Here is a 23,285-nt window from a genome sequence, read left to right as displayed (position 1 = left end):
TTAACCAAAACTAAAAACTTGAATAATCGGTCTGTGTGTAATTAATCGATATAATGTGTCAATGAAACCTTTTGACATAAACAAAAGGTTTCAGTAACATGTACAGCATTTGTATCTCTGAAGTTACAATAAACTGAAGCAGAGAGATTATCTGATTTCACCACTAGAGGGGGCTGTGGTCCTTCAATTACCAATTCCAGCTTTGCTTCACACCAGAACTGAGCTTCATTGTCTCAAAGAAAATGTCTCACTAAATTGGTTCGTTTCAGTTATTGTTGCCTTTCACGTGACCCAGTGGCATCTGACCTCTGTAAAAGGTCACAGTGAAGTTTTCAGCAGAAGCGACTTTCAGTACAACCCACTGCAGGGTGACCTCTGAGGTTCTGGAGATAACGAGACAATAATATCGCATGAAATCAAGGATAGCATGCTTCCATAATAAAGCTTTCTTCGTAGGAGAAAACAGGCCTGCTGCTTGTCAATCAGAAGCCTGTGAAATTAAATGATTCAATTCAATTTGTCCAAGAAAAAAAAAAACTCACCACAGCCCAAAATATAGAAGCCACACAGAGTTCAACAAAGAAATAATCAAAAATACACAACAGGAAAACATTTTGATCTTCTGTATCAAACAAAGATGATCTATTAACATCACCCACAAATAAGGCCAGCATGGAAATGTCATATAGTTTAGACTCACTCTGTTTCTGACAGACCTGTGACCCTTAGAGAAGACAGAAGCAGCTATATTTGGTCTGGAATTAGCAGCACATGTTCCTGCCGACCCAAATTAGATGAGGCATATAATTCTTTCTCCGGGCACAAAAAAGTCCAGGAAAACCGTTTATTGTCCCCACTGTACTCATCCTGACAAAACAACCTGCAAAGATAAAATACTTTTTCACAAATGTGGATTATTCCTTTAAATAAATCTGTACCAGATAGCGTTTTATTTGTAGTCTTCTGACAGACAAACAGTTCAGGAGTGAGGATTGTCTTTAGTGATGCCCGATCAAAAATGAAGCACAAACAACAGAGCAAGAAAGACCGAGACGTTTAATCAGTAAAAACCGGTGCAATATTTTTCACATGTAAACAACTGCAGCATCTCATTCTGAATACCTGAATAGTTACATAGAAATATCTCAGTGAGTCAAGGATTTCTGTTAAAAAAAATCAGTGTAGCAAACCCATCATTACAACCACCATTCAAATTAAATAAGAAAAATAAAAAATAGGTAGGATGAGACGAGGAATTTCTCTCCTCTTGTAAATACAGAGACGCTTTGCTCATAATCTGTGGATTTGAAGAAAACACACACTTGATTGTGTAAGAAACATGGAAGCATCGAATTAATGCAAAAAAAAAAAAAAAGCTGGAAAATTTGTAGAAAAATAAAGTTTTTATATTATTAATTATATTTAGGTTGCAATTCCTCATGAAAAAGTTAAAAAGTTCACACTTCAACACAAACTGAAGTAAAAGATGATTTTACATTTGACACTTGGACAGCAGATGAGTTCACACAGCGGAGGTGGAAAACAAAAGGCCCTTCATTTTATTAATCTCACAGATCATTCCTCCATCAGCAATTCTAAAGAAAAGTCCTCCACGACTGAACCATGACAACTCCTCTAATCCTTTTAACAGAAATTAACAGTCTTTGTTTTATGACATGGCTTTTATTGTGAAAGATGAAAGGAAGCAACTGGAATTCATCCCAGTTGGACTGGTTTTATCAGAGCCAACAAGCTGATTCTTTCCCATCTCAGCCAAACCTTTGACGTCCATTTCCATACACGTAGTTATTCCTGGGTGCTAGTGTTTAGCTTTAATGCCGTCATTATAGCTGCAGTGTGTAACTTTGATTTAAACAAAAAATATATATATATACACACACACTTGTCAAAATTGTCACTAAGTTGCAATAATATAACAGACATAATTTGCTATTGCTGTGTAGTAAAAAAAAAAAAAAAAGCTGTGTTCCCCGTTCAAAAACAACCAATCAGAGCCAGGTGTTAGCGCTGTCAATCAATCCTGTGTGCATGCTGCTAAATGGCTGAAAAACTTCACACCCTTTATCTTCCATCATCCGTGGCAACACTAACAAGCCTTCGCATTCACAACTGGCTCTGCTGTCATCAGATCCTACATGAGCATGATTGACAGCGCCAAGACACTCCTCCAAGTTCTGATTGGTTGTTTCTGACTGAGTGGTGTATTTTTATAGTTAGTATTGGGGACACCAGAGTAGCTCAGTTTTTTCTGATTTTCTCAGGTTTTATGACTCAAACTAAATTCATGACATGTTGAAAGTTTTAACAAATGTGCAAACAAAAGACATTTGTTTTTTGTTTTAAATAAAAGTTACCTACTACAGCTTTAAATTGTACAGGAATCAAAAAATGACGGATTTGGCTGAGAACGATTTATCAGAAATGAACTGGTGTTTCCACGAGTGGCTGAATTCAAAGCACTTTGTAAAACTCGTCCTGCTCCTCATCTTTCCATCTTTTCCTCTCCTCTTTTTTAAAGAGTCCAGGTTAATCTCAGTGTTAACAACAAACCAACAACCTTTTTTAAAGTTTAGGTTTAACATGACATCCTATTTGTAGAAGCGTACATTCCTCTTCTTTCTGCGCTTTTTTAAAGTCTAATCACAGCTTTTACTCCCTCTGCCTTCAGTCTGTCCTTCATGTCCTCCTGAGTCGCAGCTCTGTCATCAGGAAGCTCGGCGGCCGTCTTCCTGTCCCGCCTCCTCTCTGTCCACCTTGGCCTGCTCGTCGGCCTCCGTCTGGTCCCTCAGTGCCCTCAGCAGGACTTTGAGCAGCACGTTCTCGTTCAGCAGGGTCTCCGAGGCGTCTGCCAGTTCCTGCAGACGCTTCAGCGCCTCGGCCAGCTGCCGGCTCTTCTCCTGCATCTGCCTCTCCAGGCTCTGCTCGATGCCACGGATGTCGAACTTTAGCTGGCGGTTCTCGCGCCACAGTTGTGCAAGCTGCTGTGAGAGCCGCTGGCGGGCGTGGTGCAGGGTCTGGACTTCGTGCTGGAGGGCCAAGAACTCGGCGTGGAGGACGGCGCTGGAGCCGGAGCCGGAGCCGGATCCTGGCGCGGCGGCGGACGACCCGTTGGCCTGACGCAGAGAGTCAGAGTGCTGCAGGATGAAGCGGAGGAGGTTTGGCAAGGTGATGGGAAGGTTGGCGGGATATTTCACACTGAGGTGCTTCCTAAAAGAGAAACAGAAAGATAGCTAACAACCACTCTGTTGGAGAATATGGCAATCTTTTTTTTCTTTTCCTTTTTTAGCTAAACCTCGTTAAAGGGGCAGTTTTATGTGGTTTCCAGGCACATAGTATCATTTTTAATCACAATCAAGTAACCTCCAGTTGTTATAAAAATGTCATATATATAAAATACGACTTAAAAGAAATTTGATTGCAAACACCTGGTGACTGTGACACGGGGTCACTTTACATTTTACTTTACATTTTCATTTAACTTAAAGTAATTTTATTTATTTTCCTCCCATTTCTTTCCTAAAACATGCCACAGATAGTGAGATTGACTAATGTCAAATCACAAATTTTCTGTTCAAGGGGCAGAATTATGTAAAATCAACTTTTTTGAGCTTTATATTATGTTATAATGTTATTCCTTCATCAAAAACACACTTGGAGTGTTGCTTTGATTCTTTCATGCATGTTTGACAAATCCTTTAGTCTCCCGTGGCAACCATTCAGCTGTACAAAATGCCTGGGAGGCCTTAGCTCCGCCTTCAAGATGCAGCTCCTCTTGAGAACTACAGATTCCAAGCTTCCGCTTCACAAAGTGCCCCTTTCATAACCCTCCACTCGGCTCCTTCAGACTAGCCAGGAGCAATTAGCAAACAGCTGGTGGAACTGAACATCTGCTGAGCTCATTATAGGAACTACTGCTCAGTGAAACTCTGGTAAAAACATTGTTAAAGGGTTAATAGAGGAGCCATGTTGTGATGACTTCCTGAAGGTGGAGTTTCTTAAATAGGAGTTTTTAAAAAGGCAGACACTCAATTTGAAGATGTTAAATTACAAAGTAAAATTTTTCTTAAATCATATTTAATACATGCAGCAGTTTATACCAACTTAACTTGATATTGTTACTTAATTCTGCTGTAAAATGGCACTTTGTGGTTGGAAAACACATCATACCACCCTTTTGATGATTAAAACACAGATTTACTACCAGAAACAAAAGGTCATAATAACTCTCCCACTCTGAAAGGGACAACCTGCATTCAGCAGAAATGAAATATTGCTGTGCCAGTGATTCTGACCAGCTGTATAGACCCTCACCTGTGTCTGGGAAACAGCAGGATGGAAGGGACGTGATCCACCATGAACTCCCAGGGAAGGTCGTTACGAGCCACATTCACCCTGAACACAGAACATGGAGCTTACAATGTTTTCATTTCCACGTGGAACGAGCCTCTGACAGCAGGGCTGACAGGGAAACGGTCAGAGAAAGGGCACCTTGCCACGGTGATGGTGTGGTTCCCCTGCAGCAGTCGGGCCAACTGGATGAGGACGTGGTTGAGAACGGAGCAGAAGCCACACCACTGAGTGTAGTAGAACAACAGCACATCCTGCAACGACAAGCTCACATCACCTCATCTACAAAATAACCTTGATCTTTGTTTATTTAACGTCCCAGTTGTTTCTTTGAGAGTTGCTTTTTTCTTTTTTATTTCTTGCTTTATTCTTGCATTTCCAGGACAAAGTTTTTGAAACTGATTTGTTTCCATCAAGCAAATTTATTTTCAAAATGTCAAATTGTGCAATTATATAGTAAAAGGAAATGCAGCCAACGATCCAACTTCTCTCCCTTGATATTTTGATTAAGTTTAGAGCAAAAAATAATATTCCACTGTGCGGATGGCTCAAGTTCCATAACAAAAAATGATCCCAGCCAATCTGAGTATTTAATTTTTTAAACCTTTTGATGGTCCATGATGGAAGACACGAAGGAGGAAGTGGTCAACTCGGTGATGAGCCGGCGCTGCTTCTGCTGCTCTTCCTCCGAAGGATCGACTCCACCTCCACCTCCGCCCTCTTTCCTGTCATCCTCTCCAACCAAATGTCTCTGCAGATGGCTGTGCGGTGAGCTGAAGTTCCTGATGAACATCTCTTTGGTGTGACAAAATAATTACATTTTGGGTCTTATTAAAAACACAAAATAAAAAGACAACAAATCACTGTTTATTTTTCAGCAGTTATGAGGCAAAACCTGAAAATGCTGCTCTGCAAGGGACTCAGCAGGCTGTTGCTAGGCAACCATAGAGTGAGTTACCTTTGCTATGCTAACTTTGAGAGGTTGAGGAGCTAAAGTCTTTCCTTGGCCTACATCCCCCAGAACTGGATGTGTTCTCTATTGATATTGATCACCTGTCTAATCACGATACATATTGCTATTGATTTATTGCGCAGCCCTGAAAAAAAGAATAACTGAGTCTCTTCATCGCTTTTGCTTTTTGTTTTGTTAAAACTCCACCTGACCCGTTTTTGAGAAGATATCAAAAACCTACAGCCAACAGTCAGCCTTACCTAGAGACTCTGTCAGCGTGGCGTCTGGGTTGTGCTGAAGGACGTAATGAACCTCGTACTTCAGGTTGACGATGGCCACAAACGAACAGTCCCGGTTGCCGTCACCCTCCGTGGAAGCCCCTTTGTGAATAGAAGAGTTTTTTTGGCTCAACGCTCCAAGGCGCTCTGCCAGAGGCCAGTTGAGGCCAATGTCCAGCACGTAAAACCTGAGAGTCCTGTTAGTCCGACAATGGAGCCCCATGATGCCGTCATTCTCTGTCTCCTGGATGGGAGCAGAGGATGGAGGGACAGACAGAGGAGGAGGAAGTCCTGGCTCTTCTTTGGCTTGTGATTCATTAAGCTGAGGTTCTACTGTTTTACAGCAGGCACTGAACTGAGTAAAGGGACTGTAGCTGCTCACGTAGTGGCTGCAGCCCTGCGAGGTCGCGCTTTTCATGGATATGGGAGAGGGTGGCTGGTGAAGGCAGCAGCGGTTCAGATAAGTCCCGAATCGGTCTCCTTCTCGCGAAGCGGAGGGAAACGAGCAGGGAGCCAAGGAGACGGGGAGGCTCGGCCCGGACAGCCTGAGGCAGACCTCGCACGCGCTGGTCCTGGACTCCGGAACGGGAACGGATCGGCAGCACAGCGAGGTGTAGAAGGGGAGACGGTCGTCTGCGCTGGAGCGCTCGCAGGAGTGATAACGTACAGCAATGTCTGCAAACTGAAATACAAAAAAAAGAAGAAGCTAATCATGAACTGAATCGTGACAAAATCACAATTATTTATGGTGGTGTGTTTTTCAAGAGCAGTATCGGTGTTGTGGCGGTACGAATGCTCTGCCACGCCGTGGCAACCATTCAGTTACCTAAGAAAAAGTAGGAATTTGTACATCACTTTCAAATTTTGATGATTCTGAAATTATCCATGTAAGAGGATATATATACAGCATTTTCATAACATCTGAAGATCACAGTTACTTGATTAGGATATAAAATGTCACTGTCTGGCTGGAAAACACGTATTATTAACAACCCTAACTACTTGTTTCTACATGGAGGGGATAACTTTTCCTTACTGGAACATTAGATCCATCTTTGAAAAAAAAATTAACAAAAAACAAAGCAAACATCCTAAATTAACTGCAATATTGTTTAGACGCCAAGAACATAATTCTTTGAAAACCAGTCAAAACTGACACATGGTTTAAAATACACTAGAATGTGTCTATCACAGCTGTCTTTGAAAGAGATAAGGTTAAAACTTGAAACCAAAGAATCTAATCAGAAGGTAACCAACAGTGAACCCTGTTTAACACAGGTGATACAGAATGGTAAATGGACTGAAATCATATAGGATTTTTTATTAGTCATAGCAACCACTCAAAGCACTTCACTCAAGGGCCACATTTACCCACACACAAACATGAAGCTGGAATTAAACCAACAAGTTTTAGACTGCTAGGTGACTACCCACTGCATCTAGTCTGGGAAACAGTTTCACTGCAGAAAGCATGCCAATTCCTACTGAATCCATCTGCTGCATGAGTGTTCACCTGTTGTAGTATGGCACTTGGCTCAGACTTCAGGGGGTCATGAGGCATAAACAGAAGCAGTGCAGGGCCTTTTGTCAACTCGTCCTCCAGCAGGCGGGACTTCGTCCCCGGAGGCACCAGCCACTGGACGACTGTCTCGTAGTGCTCAAACACCCACTTACAGACGGCCTCCGATGTGAAGTTTAGCTTCTTTCTTGGAAAAATCTGGGTGGGAAAACATACCCACAGTGTGAACAACTGTGAACATGATCAACATTCAATGTTTGAGTTTCAAACAAGGTTGTGCTGGCCCACTGACGCTGCCTACCAAAGAAGAGTTGAATCTTCTGTGCAGGTAAACCGTTTCATCCTCTCTGAGTGAGACGGCCTCTGCCACGTGTTTGCTGGTCACAACTCCAAACCGCACAACGCCATGGAAATCTGCACAGAGTAAAACCGCTAAAGCCACAGCATGCAACTTTTACAAAACAATGTTTTTTTTTTTTTGACATATTTGTTAAAATTATCACTATGTAGCATGAGACAGACAATATGTGAGGAGAAAAAAAAAGCTTCACTGCCTTTTCTCTACATTCCTGCTGTCATTTGACCCAACACACAGCTAAATCAGAAACAACCAATCAGAGCCAGGAGGAGGGTCTTAGCGCTGTCAATGAACCTCATGTACGCGCCCGCTCATGTCCTCCTGTTTTCCCTCTGTTATGCTACAGCTGGTTCACCACAAAGGAGCCTGTCATGAATGCTAACTAGTTAGCATGACCACCGATGATGGCGGTTCTGTAACGGTGAGTTGTTTTTCCACCATTAGCACACAGAGCAGCACATACCCTAGGATGACTCAGAGCGCTAAGACACTCCTCATGGCTCTGATTGGTTATTTTTGACTTAAACTTGTCGAAAACGTCAATTGAACAAGTTGATTAATCTAACACAGGTAAATTCACAAAGTGGTGTTTTTACAGCTACTTTTTCCAGGCACTGCTGAACAAATACACTTGATTTACCGCTCGTCAACCCACACTGTAATAGCAGAAACTCTGGAGCATGACTAATGACCAAGCAACCATTGCTATTTATTCACATAGGAAGAGTTAGAGAGCTTCTTCTAAACTATCTGAGAAAGTCAGAAGTAGAATAAAAAGACAGGTGCTTATATTCCCAGGAGTAAAGGACTCGGCAAGTCCCTCCCAAAGTCAGGCTGTACAATGCAGAATTGCTAAAAGCCTGCTAATATGCTAAATGTTAGCATTCAAGGATCAACTTCAATTAGAGGGAATCAACAAAAAGCAGTTTGTAAGTGACTGTAGAAACATCGGTTTTGTCAGGAGCCTCCAATAACCGCAATAATGTTTTGTTATTGATAAAGACATTCAGTTTGTAAAACAGTTGATAAATTATTGCTTCTGAAGGTGGCCCAACCAGTTACAGGTGCGCTGAAGCTTTCACTTTACTGTGTTGACAATCTTTTATACTTTGCTTTTTCCTTGTGACTGTACAGAAAATGTCTACGAAATGTGGGGAGGATACCATGATCGTAAAGCCTTTACCTCTCCTTAGGGTCTGCAGGGCAGAGGAGAGGTAGGTGATGTACCCTGGAGGCTGTGGAGAGGAATTGAACTGGAAGAAACCCACCACACCAGACTGCCAAAACAAAAGACACAGCCGGTTAGAGAACAGGAACCAATGTACAACTAGGCAAACAGAAGGTTTAATACAATAGTCAACAGCATTGCTGAAGCTCCCAGACTAAACCTATAGCCGTAGGATACCTCATGCTTGGTCAGGAAGTTTTTGAGGTGCGCTCTGGTCGGGAGGTAAGTCAGTGGTGTGATGACTCTGAGGGTAAAACTTTCAATATATGGAGCCACAAACGGTCCTCTGTACTCGATTGGCCCAAACCTGCAGCAACAGAAACAACACATGAACAACTCAGAGGTACAATTTGGACAGTCAAATAAAATATACCTTATTGGTCATCTATTTATAATGCCAAGGACGGAGTGTCCAAAGTGTTCCTAGCCTACAGTTAAAGAACTTGGCTTGGCTTTTTGAAAACGAATACAATTAAAATCCTCCTAAAATGGGAAACGCAAACTAATGACATGCTTCGCTTACAAACAGGCGCTCCACCCATTAAACATGGCTAATTAAAGGAAGAGGTTTTGGAGAAAGACTGTCCCATATCCTGTTCTAGTTAAAGAAAATTCACACAAAAAATATTTTGACAAAAATAAAAATAAAAAATAGAATTAGGTCATAATTTTTTTTGTCTAATGATGTTTCAAACGTCTTTGTTTCATCAAAATATCAAGTACTTAGTTTATTGACATACATAAAAATAATGCAATAGAAGTTGTTTTGATAAAAAATGTTTAAGTCATTCGCTCACATCACTGCTTTGTGTTTTCACACCCCAAACCAGGGTTCTTCCTTACCTTCTGTAGAACAGATGGATGATGGGGTAGTGATAGAAACGTTTCTGCCTCCTGCATTTCCCCTGACTCCACCAGCAGTTAACAGCCACAAACTGCACCTGCAGCACAGAAACCAACAAACTGCACCAGAGAAACTAAACCAAATGAAGTTTTTGATGCAAATTTCTCCAGTCGTGCTGAAAGGACTCCTTCACTTGGCTCACCAAACGAAGGAGTCTGAATTTTTTCTAAAGCGCAGCCACTGCCAAAAGTTTTGAGACTGGCAAATTTATATTCTTTACAAACTTTACTGCTTTTCTTTTATGATGGCAAATTACACTATGTCTAAGTTGCTATGCAGGGTGATCAGGTCAAATTTAAAATGGCAATTATATATTTTCCAGGCATAAAGTAAAGGCGCAATCAAGTAACTATGGTGCCTTCAGTTTTTATACAAACGATGTATGTATCGAATATGACTTAAAAAAATTGACTTTGAAATTTAACGCTTTGAAATTGGGCCTCTGTCTCCTTAAGAAACTCTTGCTCTTTCTGACACTCAGCCTTCATATTTTTTAGATATATTGATATATTTATATCTTTACAGATGTATTTATCCCTTTAGATGCTGACAGTACATTATGACAGAAAGAGTCACAGCTTGAAGCTGCCTCTCCACTGGCTGTTTTAACAGCTGGTTCCTACTTAAACCCTCCTGCTTTCAGTGGTTTGTGCCTCCATACCTGTCTGGCCAGCTTCTTAGCAACCTGTGACACTTCCTGTCGAGCAGCCATGGAGTGAGCACACCAAGGAGCATAGAAGAAAATAAAAGACACCTCAGCCATGCTCTTGAGACGTTCCACCTGCAGAAAAAAAGGCAGGAATTTATCTAAGGCACAGAGTTTGCTTCACGTGATGCTAATCTCAAATCTAAACACGAAGCAGGATCCGATATATTTAATAAAGCGAGTCTTATTTTTGTGCTTCAGTCGCCACACGGCATTACTGATCCTCACCTGGTCTAGTTGACCCAGGTAGAGGTCCACTACTGGGGCATCGGCAGAGAAGAACCGGACCGGAGGCCGCGCCGCCGCCACCACATCCTTAGCGCGGCTACATATGGAAATAATGAAAGGAGTGTGAGGAATGATAATCAATAACATAAACTGGTTGTAGTTCTTTATTAGTAACACAGCAAATCTGCATCAGTCAGAATTGGTTAGTGGCACATAGCAACTGGTTAACCCAGATTCTGTTTTAATTCAATATATAAATGTAAACATCAGCCAGCAGAAAGTACACTCCGGGTTAACTTGTAGACTTTACTAAATTGAAAACAATGTGCATAAATAATATGCTATTCATTGATGCATTTACAGACTAGAAAAAGTGGGGATTTTCAGTTTTTATGTCTTTAACATAAAAAAAAAAAATAAAAAAAATGTTTTTCACCTGCAGTTCAACGTAAATTGAACTGCAGGTTCAATTTACGTTGAACCTTTTATCATCATTATTAATAAGAATAATAACTTGACTTGTCCTATACTCTCACTGTTGGCATCATTATTTTCAGTATTTGTGCCATCTGTGCTGAGCTGAGCTGCGTTCACGTTCTGAGGTCGCATCAAACACAAACAGCATCACCACAACTACTGAACGAGCTCAGAAAACAGGATATGCTGCACATCATTTGCAAACTGCAATTTGCCTCAGGTCTTTCTTCTGGTAGCCGTGTGCAGTGATGTCTCCATCAAGGTGTACAAGAACATGAAATTTGTAGATAAATGGTGACAAACTCACTGCAATTCTAGAAATGAAAGAGCACAGACCACCACGGTTTATGACACACCCCTTCAGGTCACCTCTACTACCCGAACCTTACAGTAGAGCCAGGCTAAGATTTATTTTTTTTTTTAATTATGAGAATAAAGTGATAAAGTTACAATAGAGCTGCAATATTAGGATAATAAAGTCATAACTTTAAGAGAGCCTATCCACAAAAAATATTTAAAACATTAAAATGAGGAATGTTGAGCCTCTTGTGAAGTGACACGTTTGGTATAAGTTTTACACTTTTATAGAAATACTTAATCTTTTAACACATCAGCATCAAATTATTATCATAGAAAGACTTTGAACAAAAAAAGAATCACACAAATTCAGTTGGTTGCATCAGATCCTGATAACTATTGTAAAAACTATAAATAAATTAAAAAATCTGAGATTTTATTTTTTTGGCCTTGTTGCCCGTTTCAGGTTGGAGCTAAAAGCTGGGGGACAGCAGTACATCCAGAACTGTATCCAGACAACCATGTATTAGAGGAAACGTTGTTATTCTTTTTTTTTTGGCATTCCCTTTCTGAACATTTATCTTGATATCTTTCACCATCAGACCAAGAAAAGCCTGAGAACTTCGGCTCTCCATATTCCAGTCGGTCAGTACGGCATCAACTGATCAGGAAATGACAGGAATTACTCCATACTGGGCTGAGAATCCAAATCTCTGTGCTGATTCACAGAGAAATGAATTATCTAGCATAGGCAAACAATTATATGAGAACGTTCCAAGAGATTTCTACAAATTCTGCAGACCTCAAGGTGGAGTTTAGTTACAAGGTGTCCAATCTCACAGTTTGGATTCCGTCACCCCCAAGCCATGATAAACTAGCAGTGCTTGTGTGCAAATTAAGCAGTCAGTGGGACAGAGGCAGAGTATACCACAGACAGGTCACCAGTCCCTCACACACACACATACAACTTAAAGATTTATCACAATATTTTTTGTGGCAATATTGTAGAAATAATAAAAGTGACTATAATAACCATTTCTTATTACTGTTTTAGATTACTCTAAAGATGTGATTGCATGACACAGCAATCATAGCCCCACAAAAACAGAAATACTGCTTTAGAAAAACATTCCCAATTGGAATACACTTCTTTAGAACACTAGTCACAAAAAGTAATTTCTTTTTGTATCACTAAACCACACAGAGAACTTGCATATAATTATGTTTTCAGATTAATACACATTGATGCTCTCACTGAACAAACAGTGGAGAAAATAATAAAACTAACAATCCCAACCATACCGGCAGTTTTATTTCGGGGGGAGGTAAACGTGATTAATTGGAATTTATTGTGACAACAATAAATCAGAATTTTTATAATATTAAGACACTTATCGCGATAAATGATAAAGATACGAATTTACACAGACCAATTAAGCCGGAGTACCCGGTGAGAACCCGTTCATTCGAGAAGAAATCATGCAGGGTGAACCTGATAGGGATTTGAACTCACGACCTCTTAACGCTTGTCTTTGCCGGTCAGATTTTATCTTGAGTAACTGGCGTTTCACAGCAGAATGAAAAAGAACCTGTCTTACAGTCTTACAGAACAGCCATAGCTTTAATATTCGGCTCTGCTCGAATCAAATGAATAACACAAACAAGGAATAATTATCCTAAACAAACGAAGTTATGAACAAAAGAACCAGAGACACCAGCTGTTTAAAATGGATAAACTCGATGGTTAATCCTTTTGTCTGTCAGCACACGTCAGATTAGCTACAATGACCGGATAATAGTAGCTCATTACAACCAAACTGTATCACAACTCAGCAAAACAAAGACGTCCTTATCTCTGCTGTTCGGAGTTTGGGCTTAAATTAGTCCCCAAAAGAGCACAAACCTCCCCCACAGAAACGGAAAGTTTCGAGTACCTGCATGTGAACTTAACCGCCAGTATGAGCAGGACGCTGAGCACGATGGCCCCACAGAGAATGTCTGGTCTCCGGGCCATCAGTAACAGCACCTGCCGGAGAGACTGCCGCACCCGGCGCAGCATTACCGCCTCAGGTCTGCTCTCCACACCATTTATACTCCCCGGATGCCGCTCAACGCGTTCATTTGCCTCCCAGGGTAGGAGGGTGACTGGTTCGACCAGGGACAGAGTGGAGCTGGATTGGACATTGGTGTTGTTAGTGTTTAAGGTATTCAAACACAGCCAGTCCAACCTTTCTTCCCCACGTAGACTTTTTACTTCCGCGACAACGGCGTCAGGGAGAGTCCACAAAGCGCACTACGTTGGATAAAGCGTGAAATACGCTGAAGGTTTTTTTTATAATATTATGGATTAAAGGCGTCATCAAAGCTCACGACAAAAAACGCTGAAGATGAGTCGACCATTTTATAAACAAAATTATTTTTATCCCTTCTGCGTAAGCACGTTTGTGTATTTTTGCGTACAAGCTCGAATCTGCCTCTTTAAGAAAGTCCCTTCAATGGTTTTTACGTCAGTGACGTTGCTGCTACGCTCGCTAAGATGTTTAAACACTAGGGGGCGGTGGTTTTAAAATCAGCAATTTATGATATGGCTTCAGAAATTGTTTAACGTAGACAGTGGCAGTCTGGATTTTTTAAATTCACTCTTAATTTCTTTAAAAGCTTCATATTCAGATTTAACTGGCTTACCCAAACAAAAAAACAAATTAATAAAGATCTAAAAAAGGTTAGGAGTTAACTGGCCTAAATGCAATAAATTATAAAAAATAATGAGACATATATAAGGGCTTGAGCATTAAATATTTTTAACCAACCTTCTATTTTTTTACCTAACCTATTCCTGTGGTAGTGAAAATATCAAATGTTTGTATTCCTGGGGTATTTTCCATAAGATCAGAAAAAAACTGAAAACAATTGAATGCCTTAAAAAACTATTTTATTCATTCAAGAACATAAAAGAGCTCAGTCACAGTGTCAAATTTTAAGTGCAAATAAACATAGTAAAAAAAAACAAACTAATAATTTGTCAATTGGCTTGGTCCAACAATAAAAAAAATGGAAAGACACTGCAACAGTTTTTCTCTGAACAATAAAAGATGTGCAACTGTATTTATCAGCAGCATAGGCAACTAAAAAAAAGCATATTAAACATTTTAAAATATCAATTTCTATCAGCATCTCAAATTTCAAGATTTTATCTTTAAATTCAGTGTTGCACATCTTGCAGCAAAGCAATCTGCTAAAGAAGCCTTCAATGGATTGTTGAAAACTCTCAACAGAGTGAATGCTAAACTATAAACTGCAATAGTTAACACCACGTAATTTCACCAAATCTCATAATACGGAGTTTTGGGAAAGATTTGTAGCAAGTGGACCAGAGTAACTCAAACTTCAAATAAAATATTTTGATCTTGATGAAGTAGATGTGCATTTCCTCAATGATTAGAAGCTTGCCAACAAAAGTCAAAGAATCATAATGAAAAAAAAAAAAAAAATCTTGTTTTGAGTCCTCAATAGTGACCATACAGCTAGTCATGCTCAACTCTTTAATACCATCAGTGTTCAGTCCTGACTTTCCTTCGTGGTATTGTCACTGGGATCCGATAGGCATTGTGGTTTTTAATACACAGAAGACGTCCAGATATCGTAGCAGTGATCAGTCGTTTCTCCAAAAACGGCTTGGAGTCTCTCTTGTTCCAAACTGCAAAGACTAAAGACAGGAAGACAGAAAACCTTTCAAACTTCAGATAAGAAACACTCATCTGAAATTATGGATTAAAAAAAAAACCCCAAAAAGAACCCTTCGGTCCTGCAACTTGGACTTCAGACGGGGCTTTATTTAGGTTGCTGTCAACTCTACAGCATAGCGTAGGGACTGACATATGCAGTCTGTTATCGGGCCCGTGTCTCAGGGTGCATCAGCTGCTGCACCACCAGGTCTATGTTAATGATGGGGCTGAAGTAGAGGGCCCAGTAAAAAAAGCAGTTGCACACAAACTGTGGGATAAAAGGCCACAGGAGGGCAAAGGCGAATCCCTGAGAGAGCATCTTCCACAGGTGGTTCCACATCTTCTGTGGCAGAGTCCTGCAAAAAAAAAGTACAAATTAGCTAGAATGCTAGCATCATTTTTTTAAGTAACTTTCTTTTCCTAGGCAGGTGGTTAGGCCCCCTTTGTTTTGAGCATGTTCTCTTTGGAACCTGAATCTGAAAAATAAAGTGACCAACGAAAGCACCAGTCCAGGTGTGTGTGAAAGCTAAATGAATGAAGAGCCACACAGCTGTGGGTAAATGCTATTATAACACAGTAGGCAGACCCAACCAGAACTGTCCCCTTTTGTGCCAAGAGAAGAGAATTCATACAGATTCTCTTGTGCATCTTGACTTTCACCTAGGATTTACACTACACGCGTCTCTGCTCTGCTGCGCTGTGCAGCACATTTCACTGGCGGAGCGAAGCCATTCCTGATCAACCCTGATTTAAGCTCCGTGCCATGCAAATCCAAACGTGATCCAAGAAGCATATGGGAAATGAGAGATTGTGCCATAAAGAAACAATAAAAAGTGTGGGCACACCAATTGCAGTTTTCTGGCCGATCATCGATTACCGATCTTTTACAAAGCTTAACCTGCCAATTCCGATTTTGGCCGATACCAATTTTTTTTTGTCTGAAATGTTGCTCAATATAGCAAGAAAGTTGAGGTAATTATAAACATGCAGACATAACTTGGTGGGCCAGTCTGTCAGTCAAACCTCTCACCGGAGAGCAAAAGATTACACAGGTTGATTCTTAGACTTTTGCCAAGCTAGATAAGATCTGTGGATAAGATTGGATTCATATGTAAAATCGGCCGATCACCAATCTCCCAAAATTAAGGAAATTGGCACCGATAAATAAAGAGGACAAGTGGTATCATAAAACCGAAACTTTTCCATTCCATGGTGAGAACAAAGCGTCAAGGAGCAGACAGAACAGTACCTGAATCGGGCTGCGGCCCAGAGCCTCCACAGAGAGAAAACCTCCAGCATAGTGAGCAGCATGGCGTTGACGATGATGAAGCGGGACGTCCAGTAGTGGACCGCCAACCAGTCCCAGGCGAACTCTGCGATCAGCTGGTATGGAAGCATGAAGTACTTCACGAGAAACTCCCCCCACTGCTGCCAGCTGGGCTCAACCTAACACACACAGGGACATGGCAGAAGCTGACTACACAGGCAGTTTGACATCAATAAAACCTGTGGAACTAAGACAGTAGAAGTGAATATTCTTAAATATTTATTTTTTTCAATAACGTTTATCTTGCCAATGAGGAATGTGTGACCAGCGAACCAATGTTTGTCAACTTCTTACTGACATTGTGTGACATTCAGACAACTTAAAACAGACAAACAGTTCATTTAATCCAAAACTACTCAGTAAACTAATCTTTTTATCTCAACAATACATCAGTTTTCTCCGTTCGCCTCAAACGCTGGGTCCAAAATTCCTAATTTCAAATTATAATCACGTTTGTTTACAGTTTTCAGTTCAATCTCAAATACAATAATGCATTATTTTAGGTTGATTTATATACAATATAGTATATCAATATTCACACTGCCATCATTAAACAGTAGGGATAAACAGGCGACAAGCATCCGTTTACCAACTGCTTTTAAACTCATTACTTCTGACTGGATGAAGTGTGTTACCTGTGTGTGGAGGAATCGGCTCTCCACAGTGTTGTTGATGTGTGTGACAGCCGGACAGCAGGTGTGTAGGAAGGGCAGAAAGGTCTCAGAATAATCAAATAAATACAAATAAAAAATGGTGAGACGAGGGGAGCGCTTCAGTGCGTACAACAAGAACAGAGATTTTCCTGCATTGGCCGCCTGGAAGAGACCAAGAAAAGCAGCAAGAGGACAAGTTGTTCATGTTAATAACTGAAAACAACATCACCTCTACTACTGCAAGAAGCAATCTGCAATGTCATCAAATCTTTATTTTCTTTTTCTTTTGCATGTAGCTGTATGTTGTTCAAACATGAAGCTTACTTTGTACTCCCAGAGGTTTTGCGGAGGTTTGACCCCCAGCGCTTTAACTCGCTCCAGTTCTGCTAAAACAGCACGTCTGTGTGTCTGGTTCTCTATGTTGAACGGCGGTTTTACCAAATCTTCATCTCCCAGCATCAAAAGTAACCTGAAACACAGGAATTAGCATCACAACGGTGAAAAAACCGACAGAAGACAACAAGCTGAAATCTTCTAATGTGTATTTATATCGAGTATTAGCTGCTGGGAGCAAACTGGGCCGTCTGGGTTTAAATGTGTCTGCATTAAACTGTTAAGACACCGAAATAAATAAAGAAAACAAAACAGTCCAATGTTTCTACCTTCCATTGACATTCTCCAGCTGGAAATCTCTTCTGTAGTTCTCGGTCCACGGACCCAGCTGCTCCAGCCATGAAACGACCTCTTCTGGTGTCCAATTAGACACCGGCTTACTAATCAACAAGTCGTGCTGCTCCAATACTCCGCTGCCCCAGTGGTACACCAGCACCATCACCTGGACACAATAGGAAATTACAAAAACACTCAAATACAGTCGCTAATTTTAGAATCACAACAGAAATATTTATTGTTCAACAGGGGGAATAAAAGGAATATGTAAGAAGCAAAGTGAAAGCGGAAAACAATATAGCTAGACTGTACACTAAGGGCAAATTTAAAACATAAGGAAATAATGCCGCATAGTTATTAAACATAGCATGTTTAGATTGTCATTTTATTTTCTTCAGTATCATGTAAAGTAGTTTGAATTACCTTGTTGCTAAAAATGTGCAATACAAATAATCTCTTGCATCTTGCATGTTTAGTGTACATATATTAGACTGCAAAGACCCATTTTTAAAATCTACACAAATCCAAAATGGATTTTCCTGCATTAACTAAAGATGATTTCAAGCACACGTTGTGTTTTCTGATTTCATTAATATGCCTGCAGACACAAACAAACAAAACAAAAATAGCAGGTTCATAGACAGGACTAGAAAAAATATTTTGGATGGTTTTTTTATGCAATTTCATATTAGATACCTTTAGGGACCAATCAGAGAAGCATAACGTTTACAATGGCAAGGCAAAGTGTTTAGAAAAGTCAAGACATACAAATCTATTCAGTGCATCTGTATCTGGAATGTCATTACAGTTCAGAGCTTTTAGTTCCTTGATTAAAACCAACATAAGACTTGGTCAAGTGCTATTATTGATAGAGATGCACCACCATTTGCAGGGAAAGTTCCCTTTCAATTAAAAAACAAAAGACAGAAAAGAGAGCTGAAAATGGAAAAAAGACAAAAAAAAGAGGAAAAAAAAGGAAACCCCAACTACCTAAAAATCTGCACACACATCAACACTGATCTGTCTCTACATAACCTGACTGAAGCCTGTCCTTGTGATGTCATCTATTTACAAGGACCTTTATTTACATAATACTAGTGAATACTCAAATATACAAACAGTTTTACTGCCACGTGGCTAGGTACACAGTGACATTGCTCCCAGGTGCCACATGGACAAAACAAACATGTTTGTCTGTCAGCAAAATAAAAACAAACAAACAAAAAAATTAACAGCTGACCCTTAGAGCAACTGCTGTGATAACATTCAACTATTAAATGGAGCAGCATAGCTTACACATGTCTAATGCAGTTAACAAACGGCATAACATGCATTTAAGAATTTAATGTTGTAAGTCAGTGGGAAATAAGATCATATTTATGCATATCAAAATGTGAGAATCGCAAAACCCTCATGTTTTGCTTGTTGCCACCTTAAATATGCAAACAGGGTTTTTTTACTTCCATGTTGTACTTACAGCCACACATGTCAGTGCAGTTAAGACTCCAGAGAAGAAGAAACCTGCTCCTTTGTGCCGCCTCGTCCTGGGTCTACCCAACTTGTCACCATACCTAATAAAGATAAGCAAAAGCATAGATGAAAGTTTTTTTTATTATTATTATTTAAAACACAAAGCAATAATAATTGTCAAGCTGAGCCCCTAAATATTGTGAGGACTTAACGTCTAAAATAAATTCCCAACAAACAGAAAATCCTATTTTTTAGGCGTAACTAGCACAAAATACTAAAATCCACCAAAACACATAAGTTGTATGTAATGCAACAAAAAGCAACAGTTCAAGAGTAAAAACAGTAAAGATTGTGTTATAGCTTCTTGAGAGTAAATTAACTTCCCGACAAATCCCTTTGGATACAAGAAAAAAAAAAAAAAAAAAAAAGTTCTGCATGGGGAAAAAAAAACTAAAATGACCTCTGAAAAGCCAACAAGCTCCGGGAGACTTGGGGGTTTTCCTGGATCTCTGTTCTCCTCCTTTGTACAACCTCTCGGAAAATCTTCTCAATTGCATCCCTAAGAAGAGAAAGAGATAGTGAAACTGAGCACAACCAGGAAGATGCTTTTTTTTTTTTTTTAAACTGCAGTATTTTTTTTTTATAATATAAAATACATGTATAAGCACTCTCAACAGTTCTTGGCCTCCCTGGTAATGATGAGGAAAAATTATTCAAATAAATACATTTTTAATGGCAGTAACACCCGCTGTGTTTCCATTACGAATGTATGCAAAAAAAAAAGAAAAAAAAAAACAACTGTCAAGAGCAAAAAATAAATAAAAAATTTGCAATTGCAGTGTTTCCATTAAGTAAGAAACACAGTTACAAACACATGTAAATAAGTGATTTTAAGTCATTAAAACACAAGCTGCGCCATCACCCTTCAACCACTCTCTTTCTTCTTCTTTGTCTTTTCCACCACTAGTATCACTGGGTTACTACGTGATGTGAAAGTATAGAGACAAAAACATCACAAAAACAAAGCTTAAAGTGCCCCTACATCAAACAGAGCAAGCCTTGAGCTACTAAAAGCATACCTTAGCAGTATGTTGATCTTAGGAAAGCCTTCCCACATCTGCCGGCACTCTGGGCATTCGTTCTTGCGTGAAGACTCCCACCACAGGGCCAGGCAGTGGCGGCAGAAGTTGTGGCCGCAGGTCAAGGTGGTTGGGTTGACCAAGATGTCGTAGCAACAGTGACATGAGAACTCATTCTCTGAGATGTTGCTCGTTCTGGGCTTTGACTGAAGAGATTCCAATGCGAGAGGAGGCTCATCCGCCAGCAGTTCCAGGCCTTCATCTGCTGGGTCCCACTCCATGTGGGGCAACATATCCAAACTGGAGAAGAGCAAGCACGTGATTGTGAAGGAAAGAATTTGCTGTAGAATGGAAATCTTATCACTGGAACTGTTATCTTTGTTACAAAGTTTTTTTTTCAAAAGTTGCTTCTTTTTTTTTTTTGTCTTTTAAAATACAACTACACACGCAGACTACTGAGACAGTCCTATGCTGTTGAAAGAGGAGGTATTATGCAAAATTGACTTTAAAAAGGTTTCATATCATGTTATAATTCCATTTATTTACCAAACGTACTCCTGGAGTGTAGGGCTGGATGACATGGCTGAAAACATATCACGATATAAACGTTTCGCATCAGTCGATGTTGATAATTATCGGTGCACACAAACAACAGCATAGCTCCAAGAACGGTTGTGAACAGCATTATGGAGAAGCATTTTTGTGATGACATCCTGAAGGCGAAGTGTCAGAATGGGTAGGATGTTCTTATAGAGACAGAGAGAATTTCTATCTCTTGAAGACAGAAATTGTCTGCAAAGTCAAATTCATTTTAACTTATTTTTTACACGTAGAGCAATTTCAGTTTATGTCTGAAGTAGTTTTAAATAGTTACTTGATTGGCACTATGTTCCTAGAAAATATGTAATGCAACCCAAATATTTCTACATTTATTATTTTTGTTCACCCAAGTAAAAATGGTATGGGGTCCCAAAACCTATTCAAACCACTTAAAAGATTTGCTGCATTTTTTTTATATACTCTGTGACCTTCAGCATTTTGGACAATTTCATTTGAGTCCAGTGTAAGCATCCGTAGCCGTTAGACTATGTCCAAGCAGCTAAATGTTACATTAGCATTTAATATGCAAGATCATAATACTTGGAATATATTAACCAACAGTTAATGCACAGCAAATGGTACTTTGCAATACAAATTTTATATATATAGTCTGTCTCTCAGTCTAACTGTGTGGTATCCATTGATATTTTTAATCAAACTTAAACTAAAAGGAAAATACCAAAAGACCTTATTTAAACTACAACTGAATTGAAATAAGTTTAAATTCAGCTCAAGTCCAAAGAAAACTATTTAAGTCTTTAAGATAGACTAACCAGTTTGGAAAAGACAATAAAGTTCGACCTTTGTAAAACATAAGAGAAAAAAAACAGACTTGTGACTTTGTCACAGCAATTTATATGTACAGAAATTCGAGCTAATTGGTTCAATTCCAATTTAAATGGAAAGCCTTTACAGTGAGGTTATGCACACCTGTGAGGCAGAATAAACACTATATCTGTTCGGAGTTCTATATTCAAAAAGAAAACAGTTTAAACAAAAATATTTACATTTTGTGACGTTAACTGTCACATCCACAACTGCACGTTAGCTAAATTCCTTAGCTAATAGTACTGCTAGTTGTAGCTAGCAAACAACTGATTGGGTACGAGGTAAATTAGTCATAACATTTTGTCATGTCCCGCAAAACAACTCACAACAAATGATTATACACGAAAAAATATGTCAATATTAGCTGTCGTTTGGATACGTTAGTTAGCCTGTTTGTATTAACTTTAAAGAAGCTAACGGCGAAGCTAACGTGGTAACCTAACCCCTTACTACAAGAGTTAAGAAGACTAACCCTCTTCTTTCTCAGCTTGGGGTCGGTGATCAGCTAAAGGGTGACATGACTGCCCGGCTAACTGTCCTGTGAGCTCCTGTAGTCAATGAAACTCAGCGTCCAGCCAGAACAGAGATATTTCTGTGAGAACAGCCGTCGCCATAGCTCCTGTTGCCGTGGAAAGCCTCCCCCTGCGTTCTTAGCGTCAAATGTGGAGCACCTGAAGAAGAAAAGTTGAGTTCCGTGCGTATCCTTCCAAAGATAAAAGCTTGCGTCACAACTAATCTGATCTCTGGAGCTTTTAAAAAAGTTGCCTGAGATCAGATCAAAGTGCAGGTGTTACCGTAAATGAAGCTCCTGGCCTGGAGCAACCTGTGACTACTTCCCTCGGTGATGATAATGAAAGTAACCTATTACCTTATACGTAGGCCCGCATAATGCAGGGGAGTGCTTACGGCTTGACAGTGTATGAAGTCACTGTTTGCTGCTCTATGCCAGGTCTAGAGGTGTGTAGTTGTTATTGTTAGAGAGCTAAGTAAAAAAAACGGTTACTTCCTATTGCTTTTAGGAAAGTTGGACCGGAAATGTGCTGCTGTGTTTTTCTCCTTTTTGATAACCAGAATCAGCTGGTAGACTTTCATTACACAACATTGTAATGAAATAGCATTACTGTACCTTAAAATATCAATGGAACGATCTGAAAATTTGGGCCGATACCGATCTTTATCAATTAAATATCGATATGAATAGTTTATTTTCATTGTACGATATTATAGGAACAAACATAAGTTAACATAATTTTTTATCTCAGAAAATGTTAAAATATTATAACATATATTTTATATTTGATCCTGTACAGTGTTTCATGAGTCATTTTTACTTTGTATAGGTTTTTAACTGTTATTATTATTAATGTCCATTTTAGTATATGTTTAATTTGACAAATGTTTACTGTAGCTAACTGTTATCAACTGCTGCCAACTGCTCATTGGGAGCTATTGCTTTGTAATTTGTTTAGGGTTATTCATTTATTTATATTTTATTTAATGTATAGGGGCAGAAGCTGCTGGACCGATGTTACCCACCAACTTGATTTCCTCTATACATTAAATTAAATTATAATAAATAACCCTAAAACATTATTATTATTATTATTATTATTATTATT

General features: G+C 39.5%; 2 protein-coding genes across 2 annotated transcripts; both read right to left on the bottom strand.

Moving 5' to 3' along the window:
• Positions 1 to 1,037: 1,037 nt before the first annotated feature.
• txndc11 (thioredoxin domain containing 11) lies at positions 1,038 to 13,604 on the bottom strand. The gene is made up of 13 exons (XM_007549707.2): positions 13,250 to 13,604; positions 10,542 to 10,638; positions 10,269 to 10,388; positions 9,547 to 9,644; positions 8,881 to 9,010; positions 8,659 to 8,752; positions 7,419 to 7,531; positions 7,112 to 7,315; positions 5,581 to 6,280; positions 4,973 to 5,163; positions 4,510 to 4,622; positions 4,333 to 4,413; positions 1,038 to 3,228 (listed from the first exon to the last, which is right to left on the bottom strand). The coding sequence occupies exons 1-13, from the start codon at positions 13,372 to 13,374 to the stop codon at positions 2,727 to 2,729; spliced, it is 2,568 nt and encodes an 855-aa protein (XP_007549769.1). The 5' UTR covers positions 13,375 to 13,604; the 3' UTR covers positions 1,038 to 2,726.
• Positions 13,605 to 14,230: 626 nt separating this feature from the next.
• Positions 14,231 to 22,623, bottom strand: LOC103136443 (bifunctional apoptosis regulator). Its single transcript, XM_007549704.2, has 10 exons — positions 22,461 to 22,623; positions 22,139 to 22,337; positions 20,239 to 20,538; positions 19,620 to 19,718; positions 19,167 to 19,260; positions 17,683 to 17,855; positions 17,345 to 17,489; positions 17,003 to 17,182; positions 16,290 to 16,486; positions 14,231 to 15,396 (listed from the first exon to the last, which is right to left on the bottom strand). Exons 3-10 carry the CDS (start codon positions 20,529 to 20,531, stop codon positions 15,204 to 15,206), a joined length of 1,374 nt encoding a protein of 457 aa, XP_007549766.1. The 5' UTR covers positions 20,532 to 20,538; positions 22,139 to 22,337; positions 22,461 to 22,623; the 3' UTR covers positions 14,231 to 15,203.
• Between the last annotated feature and the right edge of the window lie 662 nt (positions 22,624 to 23,285).

This window comes from Poecilia formosa, unplaced genomic scaffold (assembly GCF_000485575.1).
Source record: "Poecilia formosa unplaced genomic scaffold, Poecilia_formosa-5.1.2 Scaffold32, whole genome shotgun sequence".
Taxonomy (NCBI): Eukaryota; Metazoa; Chordata; class Actinopteri; order Cyprinodontiformes; family Poeciliidae; genus Poecilia; species Poecilia formosa.
This window is presented reverse-complemented; position numbering and strand designations above follow the sequence as displayed.